This window comes from Carassius gibelio, chromosome A7 (assembly GCF_023724105.1).
Source record: "Carassius gibelio isolate Cgi1373 ecotype wild population from Czech Republic chromosome A7, carGib1.2-hapl.c, whole genome shotgun sequence".
Classification (NCBI taxonomy): Eukaryota; Metazoa; Chordata; class Actinopteri; order Cypriniformes; family Cyprinidae; genus Carassius; species Carassius gibelio.
Window position 1 is genome coordinate 38354419 of NC_068377.1, and position 22209 is coordinate 38376627.

The 22209-nt window shown below is 39.3% G+C and overlaps 2 protein-coding genes across 12 annotated transcripts in view; both read right to left on the reverse strand.

Annotated features, from left to right (window-relative positions):
* Positions 1–482: 482 nt before the first annotated feature.
* LOC128017459 (vang-like protein 2) lies at positions 483–11475 on the reverse strand. Of its 2 annotated transcripts, XM_052602859.1 has the most exons (8): positions 11274–11475; positions 7073–7328; positions 6801–6924; positions 5512–6119; positions 5278–5414; positions 5061–5196; positions 4122–4362; positions 483–1554 (listed from the first exon to the last, which is right to left on the reverse strand). In XM_052602859.1, exons 2-8 carry the CDS (start codon positions 7141–7143, stop codon positions 1291–1293), a joined length of 1581 nt encoding a protein of 526 aa, XP_052458819.1. In that variant the 5' UTR covers positions 7144–7328; positions 11274–11475; the 3' UTR covers positions 483–1290. The 2 variants fall into 2 exon arrangements, with proteins under 2 accessions (XP_052458819.1, XP_052458820.1); XM_052602860.1 differs by lacking the exon at positions 11274–11475 and having other exon boundaries at positions 6801–6915.
* A 1070-nt stretch (positions 11476–12545) lies between these two features.
* Positions 12546–22209, reverse strand: part of arhgef11 (Rho guanine nucleotide exchange factor (GEF) 11) — a 29415-nt gene continuing 19751 nt past the window's right edge. For 5 of the 10 annotated variants that reach the window (XM_052602866.1, XM_052602863.1, XM_052602864.1 and 2 more), the window contains 10 exons: positions 21877–22047; positions 21678–21759; positions 21505–21582; positions 21386–21420; positions 20537–20692; positions 19264–19494; positions 16418–16492; positions 14987–15297; positions 14745–14880; positions 12546–14019 (listed from right to left, as the gene is read on the reverse strand). In XM_052602866.1, the coding sequence (XP_052458826.1) occupies positions 13961–14019; positions 14745–14880; positions 14987–15297; positions 16418–16492; positions 19264–19494; positions 20537–20692; positions 21386–21420; positions 21505–21582; positions 21678–21759; positions 21877–22047 (1334 nt within the window). In that variant the 3' untranslated portion in view covers positions 12546–13960. Of the gene's footprint in view, positions 14020–14744; positions 14881–14986; positions 15298–16417; positions 17080–19263; positions 19495–20536; positions 20693–21385; positions 21421–21504; positions 21583–21677; positions 21760–21876; positions 22048–22209 lie in introns of those variants that run through there. The other 5 variants (XM_052602868.1, XM_052602867.1, XR_008184463.1 and 2 more) reach the window with 4 other exon arrangements.

Sequence of the window (22209 nt, forward strand, 5' to 3'; positions counted from 1 at the left end):
GTATTTTTTTTACCTTTTTAGCCTACCATTTAACCTTTTTGAATCATGTTCATGTGTGAGTGTGTGTGTGTATTCATTCACACAAGTGATAAAAACAATGTTTGTACCATTAACAAATTCTTAAAAACAAAAAAAGGGTCAAAAAGACTGAATGGCACCAGACGGTTAATCAGCTAAAATAATAATAAAAAAAAAAAAACAAGACATTTCTCAATTGAATTTATACTTCCATCAACTTTCACAAAGGGCTTTTTATAATGAATGTATGCCAAGCACTTTCTCAAATATTTAACTTGATAGAAACTGATTTTTAAAGGATTTTTTTTTCTTAATAGCACCATTTTTAAAATCAATTGTTATTTGAGGGGGCTTTTGGAAATTGGTGTCCAGAAAAGCAGAAAACAAAAAACCCACCCACATCCTGTTATCAGACACTGCGCTTCATACATGCGTCTATAAACACGAGCCAAACTCTCCAACACTAGAGTCGAGTTCATCATTTATTACAAAAAGCTGCAACATCTTTAGTTCTAAAATTATCAGATGCCAAAAACAGTCTTCACACAATAATAACCGAAAATCTACAAATCTCTTTACAACAAACAATTTCTTGAGAGAAAATGTTAAAAGATTAGCTTCCATACAAAAGTGATAAAAAGTAAAAAAAAAACAAAAGTACAAAACTGCATCGCTCGCCCACATGCATCAGGCCTAAAGGTGAAACGGTCAGAGAGCCACATTGTTTCAGATCCTTTCTATACAAGAAGTGAGTGGGACAACAGGGACCTAAAGCTGGCACACCAGTTAAAGAAACAGGAGGGACTCATCGTCCTTAAACCTGCACTGAGGCACAGCGAACACATTCATGTTTGTGCATTTTCTGTAAAGCTCACATTTGATTGGTCATCTACGACAGAATGTGCTGGTGTACAGAATGTGTTTCAACATAAACGGATGATATATAAAGGCCTCTCGATTCATTCAAATAAAGATACAGCACATCTTAAAAACATTCACGATGGAGAGCGAGCTCGAGTTACAGACTGTTTCTGGTGAGCTCTTATAAAGAGTAAAGCACTTGATCGCTCCGCTACATCCTTGTAGTGTTTCATCACCTCAGAGTAATGATCATGACTGCTGGTGAATCGTCTGTATTTATATACTGTGCAGCACTGAGCTCATCCAGACAAGTGTTAGACTCACAGCTAGAAGTGTTAGTCCTCCAGACGTCTCGAGAGCAGTAGTGTGATGTCTGACAGAAGTGGAGCGGTGGAGTCCTTGAGACGGCTCTCACACTGAGGTCTCTGACTGGAGCCGCATCACGAACCTGTGGCTCTTGGGGTCGATGAACTCCTCCCCCAGGGTGAGGAAGGGGAGGGGGGTGACGGTGACCACCAGAGAGAAGTCGAGGCGTCGCAGGGAGAACACCTGACCCTGCCGCAGCGATGAGGTCACCGGCTCCTCGCTCACCAGCGTCCACTGACGCCCCCTGCTGGCCTTCTCTCGCTGGTACTGCACGGTGGGCCCCGGGGCCAGGTACCGCTCCAGGAACGCCTGAACCACACACAGAGAGGACACACGCTTGATTATTTGCATCCTGTGATCTTTACACTGGACTTCTTGTAGAAGTGTTTTAATAGGGGTCATATGATGTGATTATTGTGTGTATTTGGTGTAACAGACATGCTTTAATGTTCAAAACACATTACTTTTCAAATACTGTACATTACTGTAGGTCCTCTATGCCCCGCCTCTCTACTAAGCCCCTCCCCTTGACAAGCACAGCCTGCTCTGATTGGCCAGCTGACCCAGTGCATTGTGAATGTAACGCCCCTTTCCTTAATCATGAGCTTCATCTTTCATAATAAGAGTAAAGACAGTTAATAATGTCCTTAGTTCCTCTTTCAGCTTGAGCTGATGGTGAAACTGAGTCACACACACACAGTGATGAAGCTCGTTTGTGGTACACAAGCCACAGACGGTTAAGACAGCTGACACTATTGTGTGACCGTCTCTCTCTCTCTCACACACACACACACACACAAAACTCAGCATTTGAAGATTCAATAGCAAATGGTTAAACTAATAAGAAAACACACTTCCAGTAGCTGATTCAGATTGTCCTAGCAAAGTCAGAATGACCTCCTCTTCAAGATTCACGAAACGGTCATCCATAAAATGTGTTTCTGTTCTGTTGGAAGTAATTTTAAAGAGTCCTAAATGATCTACTTTCAGAAGAACAAATAAAGTGTTTGTTCTTTCTCCTACATCCACACACATCTCTCTGACACGACTGCTTCAACACTAACTGTTACTGAAACACGTCTCCTTTCTTTGCGTGAACATTTGGGCGGCATTACACAAATATTTCCACATCGTGATATAGAGATGTGACTAAGAGATGAAACTAATCCAGATAGAAAGGACAACTTGACATCATATGACCCCTTTAAAATGACTCTTTTACACCACAGGACCATTTACAGTGAACTGAGCTGATTAAAACTGGTGAGAAAAAAAATTAAATATTGACCATTAAAAGGATGTAAAATATAAACTACAACAGGTCTTGGCCACATTATGCCTTATCTATCTATCTATCTATCTATCTATATATATATCTATATCTATCTATCTATCTAATATATATATATATATATATTAGGGCCGGGACTTGATAAAAAAAAATAATCTAATTAATTAGAGGCTTTGTAATTAATTAATCAAAATTAATCACATTTTAATCGCATATAAATATTTGATCTGAGAACAGTGAGAAGTCATTTTTTTCACATGGATTTATAGTATACCATTGAATAATGACTGAATACATAAGCTTAAGCAACAAAATATTGTTTATTTTTGTTCAACCAAGTCTAGCAGACCAGTGCAATTTTTGCCATGAAGTGTAGCAATAGCATATTTAGAAACAATTTCAAAATAGTACATTTCAGAAATTCAGGAAGCTTATAGGTGCTGGAACCTTCTGTAAAGAGTTTTTTAAGTAAAACACAATACTGTCAAGTACATTCAGAACATTGGAAACCCTGACTTTTAGAAAACATCTCTCTGTTGCTTCAGAGGCCATAACATACTAAGTCCAACTCTCAATAACCTTGGCCAAAACAATAAAGAGTTCAACATAAACTGTTGCACCAACAAAATAATACATAGTTCAACATAAAGTGTAAAGTCCACGCCAGCTGCTATATGTTTTGCGTTGAGGTGATACTTGAGGTTCGATCATGTGCTGCAGTGATAAGCGAACGCTAGTTGGTGCTCCAGTATAATCGGTCTGCCGAAACTCATCCAGTGAGAAACGTTCCGCGGTGCAAAAATAAGTTATTAAAAATGCGTGATTTTTTTTTTCTGTAATTAATTAATCTTAATTAACGCGTTATTTTGTGTGTAATTAATTAATCTCAATTAACGCGTTAAAGTCCCGGCCCTAATATATATATATATAATTAACATAAAGACATGAACACAATTAAAGAAAAGGCCTGAATGGTTTGTTTGTTACTTACTAAAAATAAGGTTAAAATAATTAAATTATTATAATATATATTAAATAAAATAATAAATGTTATGCTAATGTTACACATAATTTACCCATATACAAAAAAAAAATGAATGAAACACAGCTTCTATATTTATACTTTTATATTAAAGAACATTAATATAAAAAATATATTATAACAAAAAGTGATTGTTACTATACATTTTTTTTATATATATTAAAATCTTTTTTTTTTTTTTTTTTGCTAAAATGTCAAAAATAATTAAAAAATCAAATAACACAATTCCCTACAGAATGCTGAACAGTATTCACAGATGTAGTATTTGCATCTCTTGACCTCACTGATGCACATCTGACTCAGCGTGTGGTGTCTAACTCATTTAATCCAGTTCTGTGACAAAACAATCTGAAGTTTCAGCAGTTGAGTCAAGAAAGAGAGCGATCCTAACCATGTTACTCACTGTTAACTCTAGACATTACAAAGTGACAGGTCATGCCTGGGATATAAGATCTGCTAATATAGTGCACGGACAGTATGTGATGGGTGGATGGAGCACTGCACTCTGGACACATACACACACACACACACAGACACACACACCTTGGGCGTCATGTTGTGCGTGATGCAAAACTGCAGGTGTGTGATGATGCTCTCCATGCTGTGGTACGGCTGCTGGCGTGTGGTGCGCAGGTACTTCTGCATGGCCCGAGCCATGGGGGCGAAGATGGCCTGGGCCGCCTCTCGAGGGTCCATCACCTCACGAGGGTGTTTGGGCGACGACGCCTCGTCCTCCTGGAGCCGCTTGATGTGAGTGAAGGCCTCCTCTACTGCCACCACCAGCCTGGAGGAGGAAACACAGCTCTGAGCAAACTGACACCGCAGATACAAGAGTCTGGTCTGTATTGTGCTGGTCACAGTACACTCCAACAAAAGAATAGGAACATTTATAAAAAAATAAAATACAAAAACATTAAAATAATAAATAAAATAAGTGGAATACAAATAAAAATGAAATAATTAAAAATAATAAACTTTGTAAATTAAAAAAATTTATACACAAGTTTTTCAGCATTTATTATTAAAAAACTTTATTTAAAATAATTATTTAAAAAAAATATTATTAAATTATAAAAAAAAAATTGCAAATGTTTAGTGTTATTTATCCATTTACATAAATGCTTACTTGTTCAATTATAAAAAAAAAAAATAAAAAAAAATCTATTTAACAGAATGGATCAGTTGTTCATGCAGATAAATATATTTGTGATTTAATGAAAGGGAGGATTTGTATGAATATATTTAATGATTATACTGATATTAAATATTGAATTAAGCTTAAATAATATATATTAAAAGAAAACAATTATTAAATAACATGCATAAGTAAGATTTTCAGCATGGACTATTTTCATAACACTTTCTTCTTTTAATGAGTTTCCTCTATTGATTAGACAGTCAGTAGTGTAGCAGTAACTGTTCACAGTTTCAGTTCAGAGAGATTGACCCAGGATCTCTTTGGTTTGTCGTCAGGACTCTGACCTGGCCTTGCGTTTCCGCACCCTGCGCTCCATCTCAGCCTCCTCGTAGTAATACTCGTTATGAGAGTTGTCCCGTCTGCGTGCGGCGGCGGCGATCATCGCCCGAGACTGCCCCGTCGAGTTATTAGTGCTGTTCTCTGGAGAAGAGAAGAGAGCAAAGGACATGAACACCTCTCACTCGCCCAGAGCGGCCATGACCCGATGAAGACGAGGAGTACCTTCTCCCAGAGAGTACACCTTGAAGCCAGACATCTTCTTGGACAGGACGGACTTGGGCAGGTTGAGTAAAGCAGGGTTGTAGACCGGGAAATCAGTGTAGTAGTGATCCAGGAGCCACACCGCTGCCCGCTGGATGCTGTCACACACACACACACACACACACACACAGAGCACCGGTCATCACTCACTGCTGTATTACAGGGTGCACACATGTGAGCTCAGCCCCGCTGTACCTGAGGTGTCCCACGCTGTAGAAGCGGCTGGCTCCGTCAGTGCTGCGCACCACCTTGAGGCTGAAGGCGGGTCTGAGGTGCCTGACCTCCAGCAGCACGAGCGCCAGATACTGGATGAACAGCAGCGCGTCCACCAGAGACACGGCGTATCCCACGATGCCCCTGTAGTCTCGCTCGCGGGGCTCCAGCACACGCACGCCGTAGAAGAGCCAGTACGAGGCCACGAACAGGAAGACCAGCGCCATCAGCAGGCAGCGGAAGACGAAGAAGCGCGGGAGCGTGGCGCGGGGCGGCCGCAGGAACAGAGCCCAGGACGAGATGAGCAGCACCAGCATCTTGAAGGCCAGAGAGACGTACAGGCCCTCGCAAGGGGTCCCGCAGGGCTCCAGAGCGTCCCGCCACAGCAGCTGGGGCAGCAGCAGGAAGGCCAGGGGCGTCAGGAGCGCAAACACACCCAGAACACCGCTCAGGACCGGCCCCACGAACCGACCGCACTCCAGCGGAGACGAGTCCTCCAGCTCCTTAGACGCACGCGTCAGGTCCTCGTTAGACACGCTGTGCTCCGACGTCCCCGTCACCACCGTCGTGGTCTCGCCCCAGTTATCATCCTGAGAGAGAGAGAGAGAGAGAGAGAGAGAGAGAGAGAGAGAGAGAGAGAGAGAGAGAGAGATTTATCCTGATAAATCACATGAGGATTAAACTCACCGAAGCAACACTTCTATTCTTTAAGTTATAGCACTAAAACTAATACAAAATTTAAGAAAGAAAAAAAGAATACATAAAATGACTGAAACATCCACAAAAAAAAGAGATTAAATCAAAAATAAAATAAACATTAGATGAAAAACTATGAAATACTAAAACAGATAACATAGAAAAAGAAAAAAAAAAGAAAATGAAAGAAAAAAAAAAACACTTTTTTCAGGCAAGTGTTTTGAGTTAAATTACTAAAATTAATAAAACAGCTTAATAAAAATTAGAAACAACTTCTCACAAAAATTACAGATGAACCTAAAATGAGTGAAACTGAAATTAATTCCAAAATATAATTATTAAAAATAACTGAAAGAACAGAAATAAAATAAAATTGCCAAAACAACTAAGCTAAATTAATTCTTAAGTATAAAATGCAGTCTAAGGAAACTATATCTGTGTACAGTGACAGTCATGAGACGTTTTACACTGTATCTATGCACAGCACCATTAAAAACAAGATATTGACTAAGTGCTTTGAGAATATCATTTATTTGGTTCTTCAGACCTCGTGGTCAGTGTGGTGTGTTACTGACCCGCTCGTCTCCTCGTGTGCTCTCGGCGTCCAGCAGGGGCTCTCCGGGGGCCTGGATGGTCACAGACTTATCTCCTCTGCTGCTGCCGTCTCTGCTCTTGGAGCGATGCCGGTCCCTGCGCTCCCTGAACCACACACACACACACACACACACGACATGTAAACTACTGAGCTAAACTCTGCGGTCTTTTGTTTGTAGAAGTTTGAAAGAAAGAAAAAAAGAAAAACTTTGACTGGACTGATTGATTTGTTATGTGTGTGATGGGTGTGCACCTGTGTTTGCGAGAGCTGCGTGAATGTGAAGACTTGTAGGAGTAGCCCGAGTACTGCGACTCGTTGTCCATGTCTGGGGCCGGTGGGCGGGGTTTGTGGGCCCCAGCTCCGCCCCTGGAGCGCTCTGTGGCTCCGCCCAGCCGAGTCTTGCGCTCTGAGATGGATTTGGACGACAGACTCAAGGGCAGCTTCAGCAGCTCCACTTTACTCCTGAGAGAATCTATCTTGGAGGCTGACGGAGAGGAGGAGGACGGCCCTGTGAGGAAACACTCAACACGTCAACATCTCACACCGGTTCAGCTCAAACACAAACACACGCCGCTTCAGAGACACTTAAAGAATTACATACTGCATATACCATGATTTTACCTCCCTGATATGCTCAAACAACTGAGTACTGAGACTTTATAGGTCACATTTATCCAAACTGGTTTCCATGTGATTCCATGAGGAAACTTTGTGTCTTACATTTGCATTTCATATGTTAGTGTTTGTCTAGTTCCAGTTTTCTGTTTGCTTTACCTGACTCTTCAGTGTTTTCTAAAGCACTAGTTTCTGTGAAACTGCATGCAAACCAATAGTGCTCAATACAACATCTGCCATTTTTGTTCAGACTTCCCAAAAAACATCTGCATGCACACATTCATGACCCGAATTCAGAAATAATCACCAAATTTTAAGGAGAAATGAATAGTTCAACCAGTATTTGGAGCAGTTTGAAAATGAAGCATGTAGGTCAAATTCCCCAACACAACTGGAGAGTATCGTGTTTTTCTTCAACAACGCCGCCCTAATTTCATTCATATTCACACCCGAAACCCAACACTTGACCTCCATGTACAAACACGTCTTCATTTGTGAAACACAGACTGCAGAAGAAGTGTTTAAATCACGCTCACGTAGACCGTCTCATTCAGCAACACAACCCTGGCTCTGCTCGTGTGAATGAACGACGGCCGTGGTGTTCAGACACCTCACAAACACACACACCATCAGCACTCACCAGTCTGAAATAACCTCAGAGACCGCTGCTGAGCTGGACAGAGATCTCTGAAACACTTAAACACAACTCTTCAACTAATCTCAGCCGAGCGTCCCGCACAAAGACTTCAGCATCTCCATAAAAACCCCATCACACACACACACATTCCCCAGCCGTCGCCTGGCATCTCCACGGCAACTGAGCTTGGATGTTGCTATGGGAATGAATGTGTGATGGGTCGGGGGGGTTTATGGCCCCCTAACCTTTACACATCCACCGAATATGAACGAATGAAACACACCAGTGTGAAGAAAGAACTATTTTTGGGTCTATTCCTGCATCATCTTCATCAGCAGACAGGTAACAGCTCGATCTGATTATCTAAATAAGAGCCAGCACTCACACTTCTGTCTCCTAACAGGACTCATGTGAGACGTGTGTGTGTGTGTGTTTGTGTGTGTGTGTGTGTGTGTGGTGTTTACAGAGCTGAAGACACCATCTGTCCCGTACGGACGGATCCTGAACATGTGTCACCCATCAGTCTGAGGAGACCCTCAAGCGCCGCTGGATATCACAATACATACATTTTTAGACTACAAGCCATGATTTAATCATCTTAAACATGCTATAACTCATCTCAGAGCTCATTAGCATTTTGTTCTGCTTTCCATTAAATTGAGAGGATTTTGTGAAGTGAGGAGAACTGAAATATTTCGTAAACATTTTTTCCTCGATGCAATTTTGACCCGTGCAACTTATTCACGTGGGACTTTTGGAAAATATGGCAATTATTGGGTAACACTTCCTAAAGTTGAATCAGACTCATTAAACTGCTCAAAATATCACAGATATTGTCTGTTTATTCTAAGCACACACTCGTCTGCCTCTTTAAATTCTCCATACAGCAGAATTGGCTCTGATTTGGTATCAATGTTTTACAAAAGCACTTTTATGAAAGATTGAGACTAACCCAATTTGGTTCTGCATGATCTGATTCATACTTTGTTACAGAAGATAAACCTTCATGCTATCAAAATCTGTCTTACACCTGGGAAGCAGCACTTGTGTCGATGTGGGATCCGCTCACAAACACTTCAGATTCAGATATGATGAGCAAAACAACCTGAAACTTAAATGTATAGATATGAATCAGTGTATGGCCAATAAGTGATACGATGGACATTATTCCAGTTCTAGAAAAGAAAAGGGCTTTCCCAGGAGACGTCTGTTAAAGATCACTTCATCTGGAAAACATCTGTGGGGTACAAACATCTGATAGATGTCTTTAAGATGTGAGTTTTACATGCATTATAAATCATAAACATCTTATAGACATTTTCTAAATGTCTATTTGAAATCTGCTAGGATATTTCCTGATATATTCAAACAAAATCTGTCTTGCAGATGTAATGCAGACATCAAATAGACGTCTCTGAGTTGTGCGTGTGCTCTCAGTGATATGACTCCAGGACAGTTTTACTGTAGAGGAGCAGAAGTTGATCTGGTATTCGTTGTGGACGTGTTCGGCAGCTGCAGTGATGGGTGTTGAGGAGAGGTGAGGCGTGGCAGATGTGATTTATGAACACACAACGGTCCCAGGTGTGGATTAGGCCTGCGTATACAGTTACCCATTATTCCTGATCTCATCTGACCTATTTAAACAACAACACAGTTGAACAAACACATGTTCAAGTGTCACAAGACACATTGCAAGCACCAAATTAAGACTAAAACAAATCACCTACTCTCTACTTTCGTTTATGAAGAATGGAAAGCATACTGTGAATGTCTAACTGTTTTAAAATGAGCGTCCATTAAGTGTTTCGATGCAGTGCTCGGGTTACAGTCTCCAGGGAGACGACACATGAGACATCTGAGCTCATCGCTCCGCGCGGGCCTCAAAGCCTCGGACTAGCGGCGTCAATCACAGCCGCGTGACATGCGCGAGACCCCGCCGACTGTGGCTACGAGAGTCCGAGGCTTTCGGGCCTTCATGCGACCATACTTGACGTGACACCGTAACCTAGATACAACGAAACCAAACAAAACTAAGAAACAAATATGTCGAGTTTGTCTACGTTCTACACGTAAATAATAATAAACAATTTGCAACAAAACCCGCAATTACATATTAAGTAGAACGGGCATTTCTTATTGAGGTCTCGATACCGCTTTAGAAAGCGAAATACAAACAATAAGCAAACAAATTACTTTTAAAACTCGCATGTTTGTTGTACGATTATGCACTCAAAATGTGAAAATCATGAAGTTCAGATGGAAAAACTATGCAATTATTTTAGTTTCGAGGAAAACGCTTACGATTAAAAACTAAAATCTCAAAAGTTATATATAGTGATTGTATGAATGTTTTATACATTGTATTCACACTACTTACAATCATTAGTGTAACAGCATCCAGTGAATAATTATCATCAGCGGTGCCTGACTGGACAACGATTAATTCTATTGAACCGATTCAAAGTGATCATTCAGATGAACAGATTCCTTCCACATTCGTAAATCCCTAGAATGCGTGATATGTGGTGTACTGGAATCATAAACAAACACCTGTTAAAATAACTAGTTAAATATAGATAAACCACAAAAACATAAATCAAACGCAAGAAGACTTCTGGTAGGGAATCCGAACGAATCGGTTACTGGAACGAATCGATTCACTACAATGAATCATTATCCTCCAAACAGAGAGAGAGAGAGAGAGAGAAAAAAACAATACTTTCTTGCAGTTTCAAACTATTGACTGTGGTTACAAAAAGAGATTCAACACACAAAACGTATCAGGCTACAACCAGCTGTACATTTTCTTCCAAACGGCTGAATTTGCGGATCTCTGAACACAAAGAGGAGTCCGAAATAAGCGAAACAAACTGCTCCACAAAAACTTAATCAGAAGCGCCCACAACAATGAAAGATGATCCTTCAACATGCATTTACATGCAAAGTCCACGATAGATTCACGGCCAACTGTTTTACTTCAAACCTCTCATGCAACACTAAACTTACTTAACTAGAAACCAATCCAAAAGAGATATTAATAAGAACATGTTTTAAAACGGAAGTATGATGATACTCTCTGCATCCCGTGAATGATACATGCACCAGCCGCTTCCACTCGTCTCTTTCGATCTCTTTTCCAGGAACAATAATCCACAAGATACAAAACAAGAAGAAACGACCCTCTTCTCTTCGTAAACTCACAGTTTTGCAGGTGAGTAAATCCTCTTCTTGAATCTCTTCGGATCAGTGGATGTGAAATGTTCTCTGGCTGCGCCTCTACTCCTCGTCCGGGCTTTTCTTTTTTCTTCTTTTTTTTTTTTCTCTCACAGAAACTCACATATTTCCGTCTTCATTCAAACCTGAGCTGATACACGCCCCGAATGGACGCCCGACTTACCCGACCGCCCCCACGATCCTGCTCCGCCTTCTCTCTCTCTCTCTCTCTCTCACACACACACACACACACACTGGTCATGGGAACCACATTAACTTACTGAGAAAACATGTAGGAATGACATCACTTTTGGAACTTTATTTAGAATTTGTTATTTGTTTGAACATATGGGTTTGTTTACTTTTGAAATCTTTGAGATTTGACATCAGTCAATTGTTTTGCTATTTGTAGACTATAATATATATATATATATATATATATATATATATATATATATATATATGTTCTATGCATTTAACACTACTCTTCTCACAAACTTATCAGAAGAATATAAACAGCAGCAAAATGTGATTCTCAAAAGAGCAAAAATCTAAAAGGTAACATTTAAAGTGTGCTTTTGGCCAACTGAAATAGTAATTAATTCACTGTATAAAATTACAGGATGTAATAAAACAAGCGATGGCTTGCCCTGCTCTGACATTTATGACTCTCTTCCAGAAAAAAACATCAGTTCAAAAAGATTAATCCTTATATAATTCCAGTCTTGACATCAGCCTTTTAAAAAATAATGCTATATAATATATAAAATATCCATACACCAAAAATGGAAATCGAGCAAATTCAATACAAACTGCATTCCTGTATAAAAAAAAAAAAAAAACTTCTAAAATCTTAAACACTATTCGTTTTCATGCTATATATCATTAGTGCTCCCAACAATATTGACAGATATCAATTTTCATGCTTTCAATCTGTTTTCAAAAGCTATATCAAATTCCAAAGCAGCCTTTCATTCCCTATTAAGAGATAAAATTACTGGAATGTGAGAAGAAAATCGGTCCGGGCAGGTTTTGAATACTAGAAACCTCTTAAAATTCACCACCAAAAACACACTGCACAATTAATTTTTTTTTTTCATTTTTAATTCCACAAAACAAATGAGTTTTAACATGGGTTTCCATTTTCCTTCTGTGCATCTAACAATCGCGCCATTTTTAAAAAGAGGAAGAGAAAATAATTTACACATCTTTTCGTTTGTCGTATCTACAAAAAAATAAAATTAAAGAAATGACTAGAGCTTTACAGAAAATGAACATATAAAACAGGCAGTCAACTATATTACATGAGTCAATGTCAATAAAAATAAAAACAAACCTTTACGTTCAGTAGTTCGCACGAGTATGGGTTTCTTCGTTGTGCAGCGTACAAATTGTCGAGCCGCATGAATTAATGTAGAACGATGAAGGAATGAAACGGGGAACCAGTCACGATGGGAAGAGTTAAAGCTAACGAGAGAAATCACGTCTAACATTTCTCCACCTGAGTTAACAGTAGTTATCGGTACAAGCAATCACCGCCGAATTCAATCCGCGTTAAACATGTTCTGCACTCACACATAAACTCGCAAAAACAATTAAAATAAAAAATACGAAAAATTAACAAACTTTAAAAGGAGGTGAGGTAACAATCCTCCTTTGGCAGGTTAGGTGTACAAGTTAAATACTTATAAAGACGCTTGTGTTTCAAACGCAAAGTCGCGTTATTTTTATGTTTTATTTTATTAGAGTTCCCGATCCCTTCATTTGTATTTCAAGCACCCGTTGAGCTACGAATGAACTACCGCAAACGAAGAGCGACAAGAGTTCACAGTATTTACACGTAATACAAATGTGTCAGCTTGCAGGTCACATGACATGATGTCAGAATTCACAGACACGCCCCTTTTTTTCTGTTACGATACAAACAGGATTCCAGTTACGAACTGTGCGATAGTGTTAAACTGTGAGTAGAAACCGAACAAACGTACGTTCGTTTGATATTGGAGCACAAATCTTCAAAATAAAACCTTCATCTTTTTTAGTTTTCCTTCCTTTTTTTTCTTCGCATAGTGTTACGCGATGAAATACAAGCTACGATATTAACGAACGAACAGGGATTTCATGAGACGTCCTTATTCCTCCCACCCATGTGTATTTCCACAGGGGTCCCAGTGCAAAAGAACCTGAATTTGTCAACGCAGTTTATCCGTAAACAGACGCGACTCGCGATATACACGGCAGACACGTCGCCCGTTTGGATTCACGAGTTTCCTGACGAGGAACAGACGAACAGCAGGTAAAGTGCTCGGTTTCCTTCGTAGAACAGAGTCATGTCTTCAGCCGCGATAGTTCACTTTCCACTTGCATTTTTCCTGTTCTTCGCGCATCTCTTCACGATTACGTTCTTCGTCAATAACATCTCATTCTCTCTCTCGAATGCGCTACTACAATCCTCACTTTCTTTTTCGTCCTTTCTTTTCTCAGCGCTGGCCGAAGTGTCGTCCGTCCCCAGACACGAATTTCTTATTGACACAAACAACACATAATTTAGCCTGGACGGAGCTTCCAGGCGCAAGGCATGCTGGGAAGGGGCTACATCATAGAGTGCGGAGTGTGTGTTTGTGTGAGTCTGTGTGTGCGAGATGAAAGTCCTCTCTCAGGTCCAGTGTAAACCATCAGAAACCAGTGGACTGGATTTCGGGCTGAGCTGGTTCTGTCGAGACGCCCTCTTTACCTGAACGAACAACACAGAAATATTAAATATAACAAACTTTATGAACATTTTCTTGCTCTGGGAAATTGATTTAAACATGCTGAAGTGCGTTAAAAACTGCACTTAACTCTTAAGGCTGTTTCACACTGAGCATGAAACACTGAATTAGCATTCTGCTAATTCACACTTCAACAATGCATTTTTCATCTGATTTTTTTCAAAAGTTCGGGATCAAAACGATTTTTTATGGAACTGTTAATATTTATTTGGAAGCTGTGATACTTTTTTTCAGAATTCTTTGATGAATAAAAAGTTAAAAAGAGCAGCATTTATTTAAAATAAACAATATACGCTACCGTTCAAAAGATTGGGTTCAGTGAATTATTTTCAATTTTTTTTAGAGAAATTAAAACGGTTATTCAGCAAGGATGCGTTCAATTGTTAAGAAGTGATAGAAAAGACTTCCTTTTAAATACATGCTTATCTTTTCAAATTTTCATTCATCAAAGAATCCTGAAAAAGAAATTGGAAGAGGAACAATTTGAATGCTTGTATTAATGTCCAATTGTGACCTGAAGTGGATTAGTTTCTATAAGTCTGAAATGCACTCTTTGTGAGTTTTACAAAGGATTGAACACTACAGGCGAAAAAAAATTGACACAGGTTTGAAAAAAAAAAAAAAAAAAAAAAAAACGTGTTCAGTGTGAAAAGGCCTTTAAACAACAGTTTGAGGCTGTTCTCCTCACCATCTCCAGCTCCGCGGTCCAGTGACGGCATTCGGGCCGCTGTGGGAGACTTGTAGACAAAATCACTGGACATTTTATCCACAGGAAGGGGCTTTCTTAACTTCTTCAGGAGTTTATAGTGATCTGCTTCAATGTCCTGCGACATCAGATACACAGATACAGATATAGAAACACACCGAACCTAATAATAACCAGCAGACAACAGAAGGACCGTACTGTGTGTGTGTGTGTGTGTGTGTTACCCGCAGGTGCTGCAGTTTCCTCATCAGCTCCTCCATGGTGCTGAAGATCTCGTCCACGTTTCTGATCACATGACGCTGGAGGCTCGGTGGTGATTGGCCGGGTCTGTCCCTGTGACTCAGGGTCTCGGTCAGTGATTGGTCAGCTGGAGAGAGACAGGGTGTCTCCTGCTCCTCTTCCTCGCTGATGAAGGACGTGTCCTGAGTCTGATGGATGCTGTGAGACGCGTCCGAGTCTTTGAGCTCATCTGTGCTGCTCTCGTCTGTGAGAGCGCTGGACGCCTCTCTGGGCATGACCAGATAAAACATGTTTCCTGGACGCAGCACAGCAACAGCATTGTGTTATTGCTAACAAAACACTTAAAACACAAACTTACAAAGACATCAAACTGGAGTAAAGTGGAGAAAAATAAATAAATACTGATAGAAATGCATACAATTTCATCTAAATATTAGCTGAAAAGTTAATGAAAAATAGAAATGTTGCCTGGCCAATTAACTTAAAATAATGTTATTTTTAAGTAAAATTACTAAAACTGAAAACAAATAGTACTTTTCATCTAAGCCTAAAATACTAAAATGAAAAAAAAAATATATTTAAAATAAAGCTGAAAATAAATAAACAATATAGATATAAATGTAAGATGAAAACTTGAAATAAATGAAAATCAGATAAATTTAAAGTACTAAACCTGAATATGGAAACTAATAAAAGTATAAATAGAATGATTAAACTAATAAAAAATTGAAAATAAACAAAATTACTACAATTAAAATTAAAATATAAAAAATGAAGACCGATAATAAAAAGAAAAAAATGAAAGCTGCAGCAATTTCTACTACTTAGCAAATAAAAATAATAATAATTTTGAACAAACAGACAATAATCGTATCATGAATTCTAAACCTAGTACAGTGGTAAGTGTATTTTATGCAGTAATGGGGTCATCAAAATATAATAATTAACTCGTGCTCTTTTGTTTATTTACTTTATTTTTTATACAAAAATGTTATACAAATACCAAAAGTGTAAAGATATGATTTATTTATTTTTTTTTGGGGGGGGGGGGGGGGGGTCATATCGCCCAGACCTATAATATATTACATACAATGTATGAAAAACATATTAGTCAACTACTAGTAAAAACCAACAAAATAATAAAATTAATTAAAAATAAGTTAAAAATAAGTTTATAAAAATGATTCTTTATACACATCTCATTGCAAAGATCTCAGCAGAGAGAGAGAGAGACTGCATCCAGATCATTCAGGACCGGCTTCCAAAACTGAAACCAAACCTCATACCGGATTATATTTCACAGTCGGCCGAGACTGAAAACAAGCCACGAAGTTAGAGACCAGTCACAATTGTTTGCAGGAAACCGGCCCAGAATGCATCTGTCAGCGGTATAACATGATAAACATTAGCCCCACCTCCGTCCCCAGAGGACTGGCCAGCAGTGACATCATCGGTGATGTCATCAGGAAGAGAACAGCCCGCACCCACAACTGTGTGTGAAAGACAGCGAGAGGACGTGTGTGTGTGTGTTTGTGTGTGTGTGTGTGAGAGAGAGAGTGGAGTGCAGAAAGAGGTGTGCGTGTAGTTAGAGACAGACAAATACAAGAAACCACAGCAGCAGTACACGAGAGAGAGAAAGTGTGTGTTGTGGAGAAGTAGCAGAGAGAGAGAGAGAGAGAGAGAGAGAGAAAGTGTGTGTTGTGGAGAAGTAGCAGAGAGAGAGAGAGAGAGAGAGAGAGAGTGTGTGTGTTGTGGAGAAGTAGCAGAGAGAGAGAGAGAGAGAAAGTGTGTGTTGTGGAGAAGTAGCAGAGAGAGAGAGAGAGAGAGACAGAGAGAAAGTGTGTGTTGTGGAGAAGTAGCAGAGAGAGAGAGACAGAGAGAAAGTGTGTGTTGTGGAGAAGTAGCAGAGAGAGAGAGACAGAGAGAAAGTGTGTGTTGTGGAGAAGTAGCAGAGAGAGAGAGAGAGAGAGAGAGAGAGAAGCGTGTTAAATCAAATAAGCTTCATCACAGTGAGATCTGAGCACATGCAGAGAGACAGACAGAGACAGAGGAGAGAAGAGACAAACGCTTCAATTCTCTGAAAATAGAGAGAGAGAAATCAAAAACATTTTCATTATTCAAAATAAAGCTGAAATGAAGATTTAAAGGGACAGTTCACCTAAAAATTCAAATCTCCCCATGATTAACTCACCCTCAGGCCATCCTAGGTGTGTACGATTTTCTTCTTTCAGACAAATCAAATAGGAGTTATATTAAAAAAAACACTCTGGCTCTTCCGAACTTTATAATGGAAGTGAATGTGTGTTATATTTCAATCGTCCAAAAGACATCAAATAAAGCGCATCCATCCATAGTTTAAGCGACTCACACAGGTCCAGGGGGTGAATGAAGGCCTCCTGAAGCGAATCGATGCTTTTTGTACGAAAAATATCAATATTTAAAACTTTATAAACCGTAATCTGTAGCTTCCGCTAGCTGTCGTGCGAGAAGTATAAAAAAAAACGAAGATTTGTAAAGAAAAATGTTGAAGGATTTTGATTTAAGCCAAGAGGAGACTGGTTTTCGTTCGCTCCTGTAAACAAACCGGAGCTGTGTGAGGTGCTTATACTAATAATGGATGCGTTTTATTTGACATCTTTTAGACTACTGAAAAATAACACCCATTCACTGTAGGGGTGGGCGATATCTCGATATTTAAAATATATCGAGATATTTTTTAAACACGATATGGATTTTGACATATCGTATATATCGATATGTTGTTTATATTTAATTCTGATTCCGCCACTTTGCTTCTTTGCCTTCTCTGTGCTGTGCTCGCCCCCGCTCGCTCGCTCGCCCCCGCCTCCTTGCTTTTGTCCCCACTCCCTTCGCGGAACTAGTCTAAAAAACAAAGTCTAAAAACAAAAGGACAACTGGCTCCATTATATGGAGATACTTTGGTTTTAAGGCGTAGGACGAACAGAAGGCAGATGTCTAACGTAGGGCCCAATGATTTCCGCGATGCAGAAAACGAGGACGGAATCCAGTCATAAAAACGGTATTTACAGTTTAACGCGGAATGTCACGGAATTGGTTAAATTTTGAATGAATTATCAAAAGTAGGTCATGCACTTAAATCAAATCGCGATATAGACTAATATCTGCAAATATTAACCCGGAAAAGTCTATTTAAATATGAATCCTGCATGTTCTGCGTGTCTGTGTTAACGAATGGCGCAGAAGCGCGTCTTCATTCATTAAACACACAGAAGTGCGCGTGACGCTACGGTGATTTCAGCGTCTTTCCTATCACTGATAAAGATGTGAAAACATGAGGAACATCTCCAGAACTGCACCGAGAGTCACTTCATGAGCATCTGACCGTTTGATTTGAGTAAGACTAGCTCATATCACATCATAGACTGTAGTATCACATACACAGAACTGTAAAGGTAAACCCGTCAAAATAAAAGTATTTGGCAGAAATATTTTACTATTGTTCAGCAGAATGTACATAGCCCACTACTACTATTATTAAAATGAAATGAACATATTTTTTTAAGGAATAATCACACAACATTTCTTCCATGTTTTATTTTTAATAGTAAATCCCCTTTGTTTACCAAAAAATAAAGTTTGCTTAATTTTAAATAATTAAAAGATAAATTAAATAAATGTTTTATGCCTTCATTTGACAACCAGAAAAATGTAAATACACAGAATTTCTGAAGGGAAAAAATTTCACATAAGGCTATTTTAAGATTTTTTTAAAACTAATTAAGTTGTTTTTATGCATTTCAATAATTACACATGCTAAAACACAGAATTAGGTAACAATAAAGCATATGGTGAAGAAAAAAATAAAACGTTTCATAGGGCCCTAAACATGTAATATTTGGCATATTTGTTTTTGCAGTAGTTTTAGGGGGGTTATTTTTCCTGTAAAGATATCGAGATATATATCGCATATCGAGATATAGCAAAATATATCGAGATATATTTTTTGCTCCATATCGCCCAGCCCTAATTCACTGCCATAATGTAGCTTGGAAGAGCCAGGGCATTTTTTTTTATATATATATATATAAAACTCCTAGTGGATTTGTCTGAAAGAGAAATGTCATACACACCTAGGATGGCTTGAGGGTGAGTAAATCATGGGGTAATTAAAATTTTTGGGTGAACTATCCCTTTAAATCTAAACACTGGATGATAAATGTGATTTTAATCACTGTAGTATTAACTATGATCATCATATAATATGGTGCTGAGTGTTTACCTTTCCTCACCACCTTAATGGGCGACTGCGGCACCTCTACAGGCGGAGCTTCTACAGACTCCTCCCCCCATTGGCTGGGCCTCTCACTGGGGGCGGGATCAGAGAACTCCGCCCCCACTCCGTCGGTCAAAGGACTCCTTTCATTGGCCGTCTCATTAGTGGGCGTGTCATCTGAATCCTGACTCCACCCGTCCTCAAGATCTCGGAAGATCAGCTGCCGGAGGGTTTCCACTGAGAAAACAAGAAAAACATTGTAAGTTGCCAGTAAACAAGATATTGAAGAGCTGAACTGTGTTGTGTTTTGTTTTATCAGCTATAGGAGCAAAATAGTTGGTACTGACTTCTGATTGGACAGAAATGGTCTATTCCTCTCATTAAGTGCTTTCAGAGTTATTCCAGTATTATCTATACACTATTTATTATTTCAATTTTTTTGTATTTTTTTTTATAGGTTTTAGTCAATTTTATGAATTCTAATCAGTGATTAAGTTTGTCGATTTAATATGTACCTTAAGTAAAATAAGCTATTTCAGTTAACAAAAATACATATTTATAATAGTTTCAACATTTATTATTTTAATTTATTTTACTTCATAACAGGTGTTTGGTTACAGCTTTCTTGGCTCTTTTCATGGCGAGAAACAAGTTGAAACAGCATAAAAAGAGCCATTTAGAAACTTATGTAAATGTTTCCTTCAGACAAAAAATTGCTTTAGATGAAAAGATTTGATTCAGGGTTCACCCTTAATTTCAGATTAATCTCCCAGAGTTTCATATTTAATACTTTTTAAGAGCTGCACAAATAAAATCAATACCATATGAGTGGGGTAGGGCAGTGTATAGTAACATATTTAGCTGTAAAGCATGATTTATAGTTCAGATACAAGTTTTCAAACTACAGGTTTTATAAAATAAACTTAACATTTCAGCCTTTAAACCACTTATAAGAAAATTAATCAAAGTATAAATTATTATATTAATTAAAAAACATTGATTTTCAATTTGTCTGAACAAAAACTGAAAAGGCAAGTGCATTTTCTACCAGCAGGTGGCGCATTTGGAACAGCAGACATTGTGAATACAGTGGTTTTCCCTGACTTTGAAATGTGCAGCACTCATGTTTATTTCATGAAATCACACATTAAGCCGTAAAAATTTTCATCTTCCTGTCCTCAAATGTAAGACCTCCTGAAATTATAATTAAGACTTTCTTGTATCATTAAATTTGACAATTAAATGTACTCCCATCTCCGAAGCGAAAACAATGGCTCACCGTCCTGGAGAGCAGCTTCGGCTACAGCAGCTTTGGTTCGGGGGGACCCGTCTCCATCCTGATGATGGTGTGTGTCCGATCCGTCTGTTGGTGTGAGAGCGGCTTCATCATCACTGACAGAGTCCTGCTCCAGAGACACGGACGACTCCAGCACATCTGAGAGACACGGGGGAAATCATGTCATGAACTTCTGGTGCATTTTACATCAAACAGCACAGGAAACGTCTGAGCTTAGTTGTGCAATTTAATGCATGAAGTATTATAAAAAACCTTCAGATTAATGTGCACTTTCCAAGAAAATCACTTATGTCTAAAATCTTCAGCCTTTAGAATGAATAAGAATATTTTACACAGTAACTGTTCATTTCAGCAGTTTTGCACACGTAGAATTGTTTGTTTTTACTGAATGTATGAAATTGCATTATGTACTACTGTTCGAAAGTGTCTGGCACCTCCTCTCTCAGCGCCGTCAAAATAAAAGTCCCACCTCCAACACTTCGCCCAAGCAGAAAAAGTTATCAGCCGATGCAGTTATTTGAAAAATGACAAATATCGGCCGATATATCGGTTGAACAAAGTCTTCAGATTCACATGATATACAGAAATCATCATAATATACTGACTTACTGCCCAACAAACATTTCTGATCATCATCAGTATTGAAAACGCACTGATTCTCATTTCTGTGAAAAAACGGTGATGCATTGCATTTGAAACGTATTGCTTTATAATGACCATTTGATCCATTTAAATCATCCTCTATAGCAAAAATTTGAATGGTAGTATATATGCTATTTTTGATTTCCTGATTTTGGCATTTACAACACACAGTTCACACACTGCTCTCACCTAAAGCATTGTCAGATGAGCGCACACCTGAGGACCTGAAACAGAGCAGACGTGAGTTCATCAGATCTAGTGATGATACGGCTGTATGTCAGTGTTTGTGTGCTGATGGTGTGACGTACGGCGCTGGCGATCCTTGTTTGCTCGATCCTGCTCCTAGACTGGCAGCAGCGATCGTCTTCTCCAGCAGATCTTTCCAACTGTGAGGAAACATGAAGGAATGATTAAAGCTCCCTGATTGGCTGCAATCCTGTCAATCACACGAGCAGCCAATGAGGGCCGAGCGGAGACTCACGTGTTCTTCTCTGACGACGTCCCGGCCACCAGCTCGTAGATCTGACTCTCAGACGTGCTGATCACGTACAGAGCTTTATTGTCTGCAAGACGGAAATGAGTTCATCAAATACTTTAAATAATAAGGGTGTATTGAGAAGATTCAGAGTTCACTCAGTGAGCGTAAAACATGAAGCAGCTCGTGAAGCTTCCACTCTCACCGGTGGCAACCAATCGGACGAGGGCGGAGTCGAGGCGCAGGATTGGGCAGAAGGGGATCTTGAGGTCTGGAGCTCCGCCCAGCGAGCGTGACGGACAGCGCAGGACGAGGCGCTCGTCTGCACCCCTCTGAAGGAGCACCAGCAGATCTGAGAGCAGCAGCGCCTGCACCTCTGGGACGGCCCAAACATCACACACACGTTATCTCACGTCTACAAGCTCTGAGCTCAGATATGTGCTATTACACTTCACTCAAACCATTAAACACTTTCCTTAAATAAAAAATATTTAAAAATATTTAACATTAACTCAAAATATAAAATGAAAAACAACTT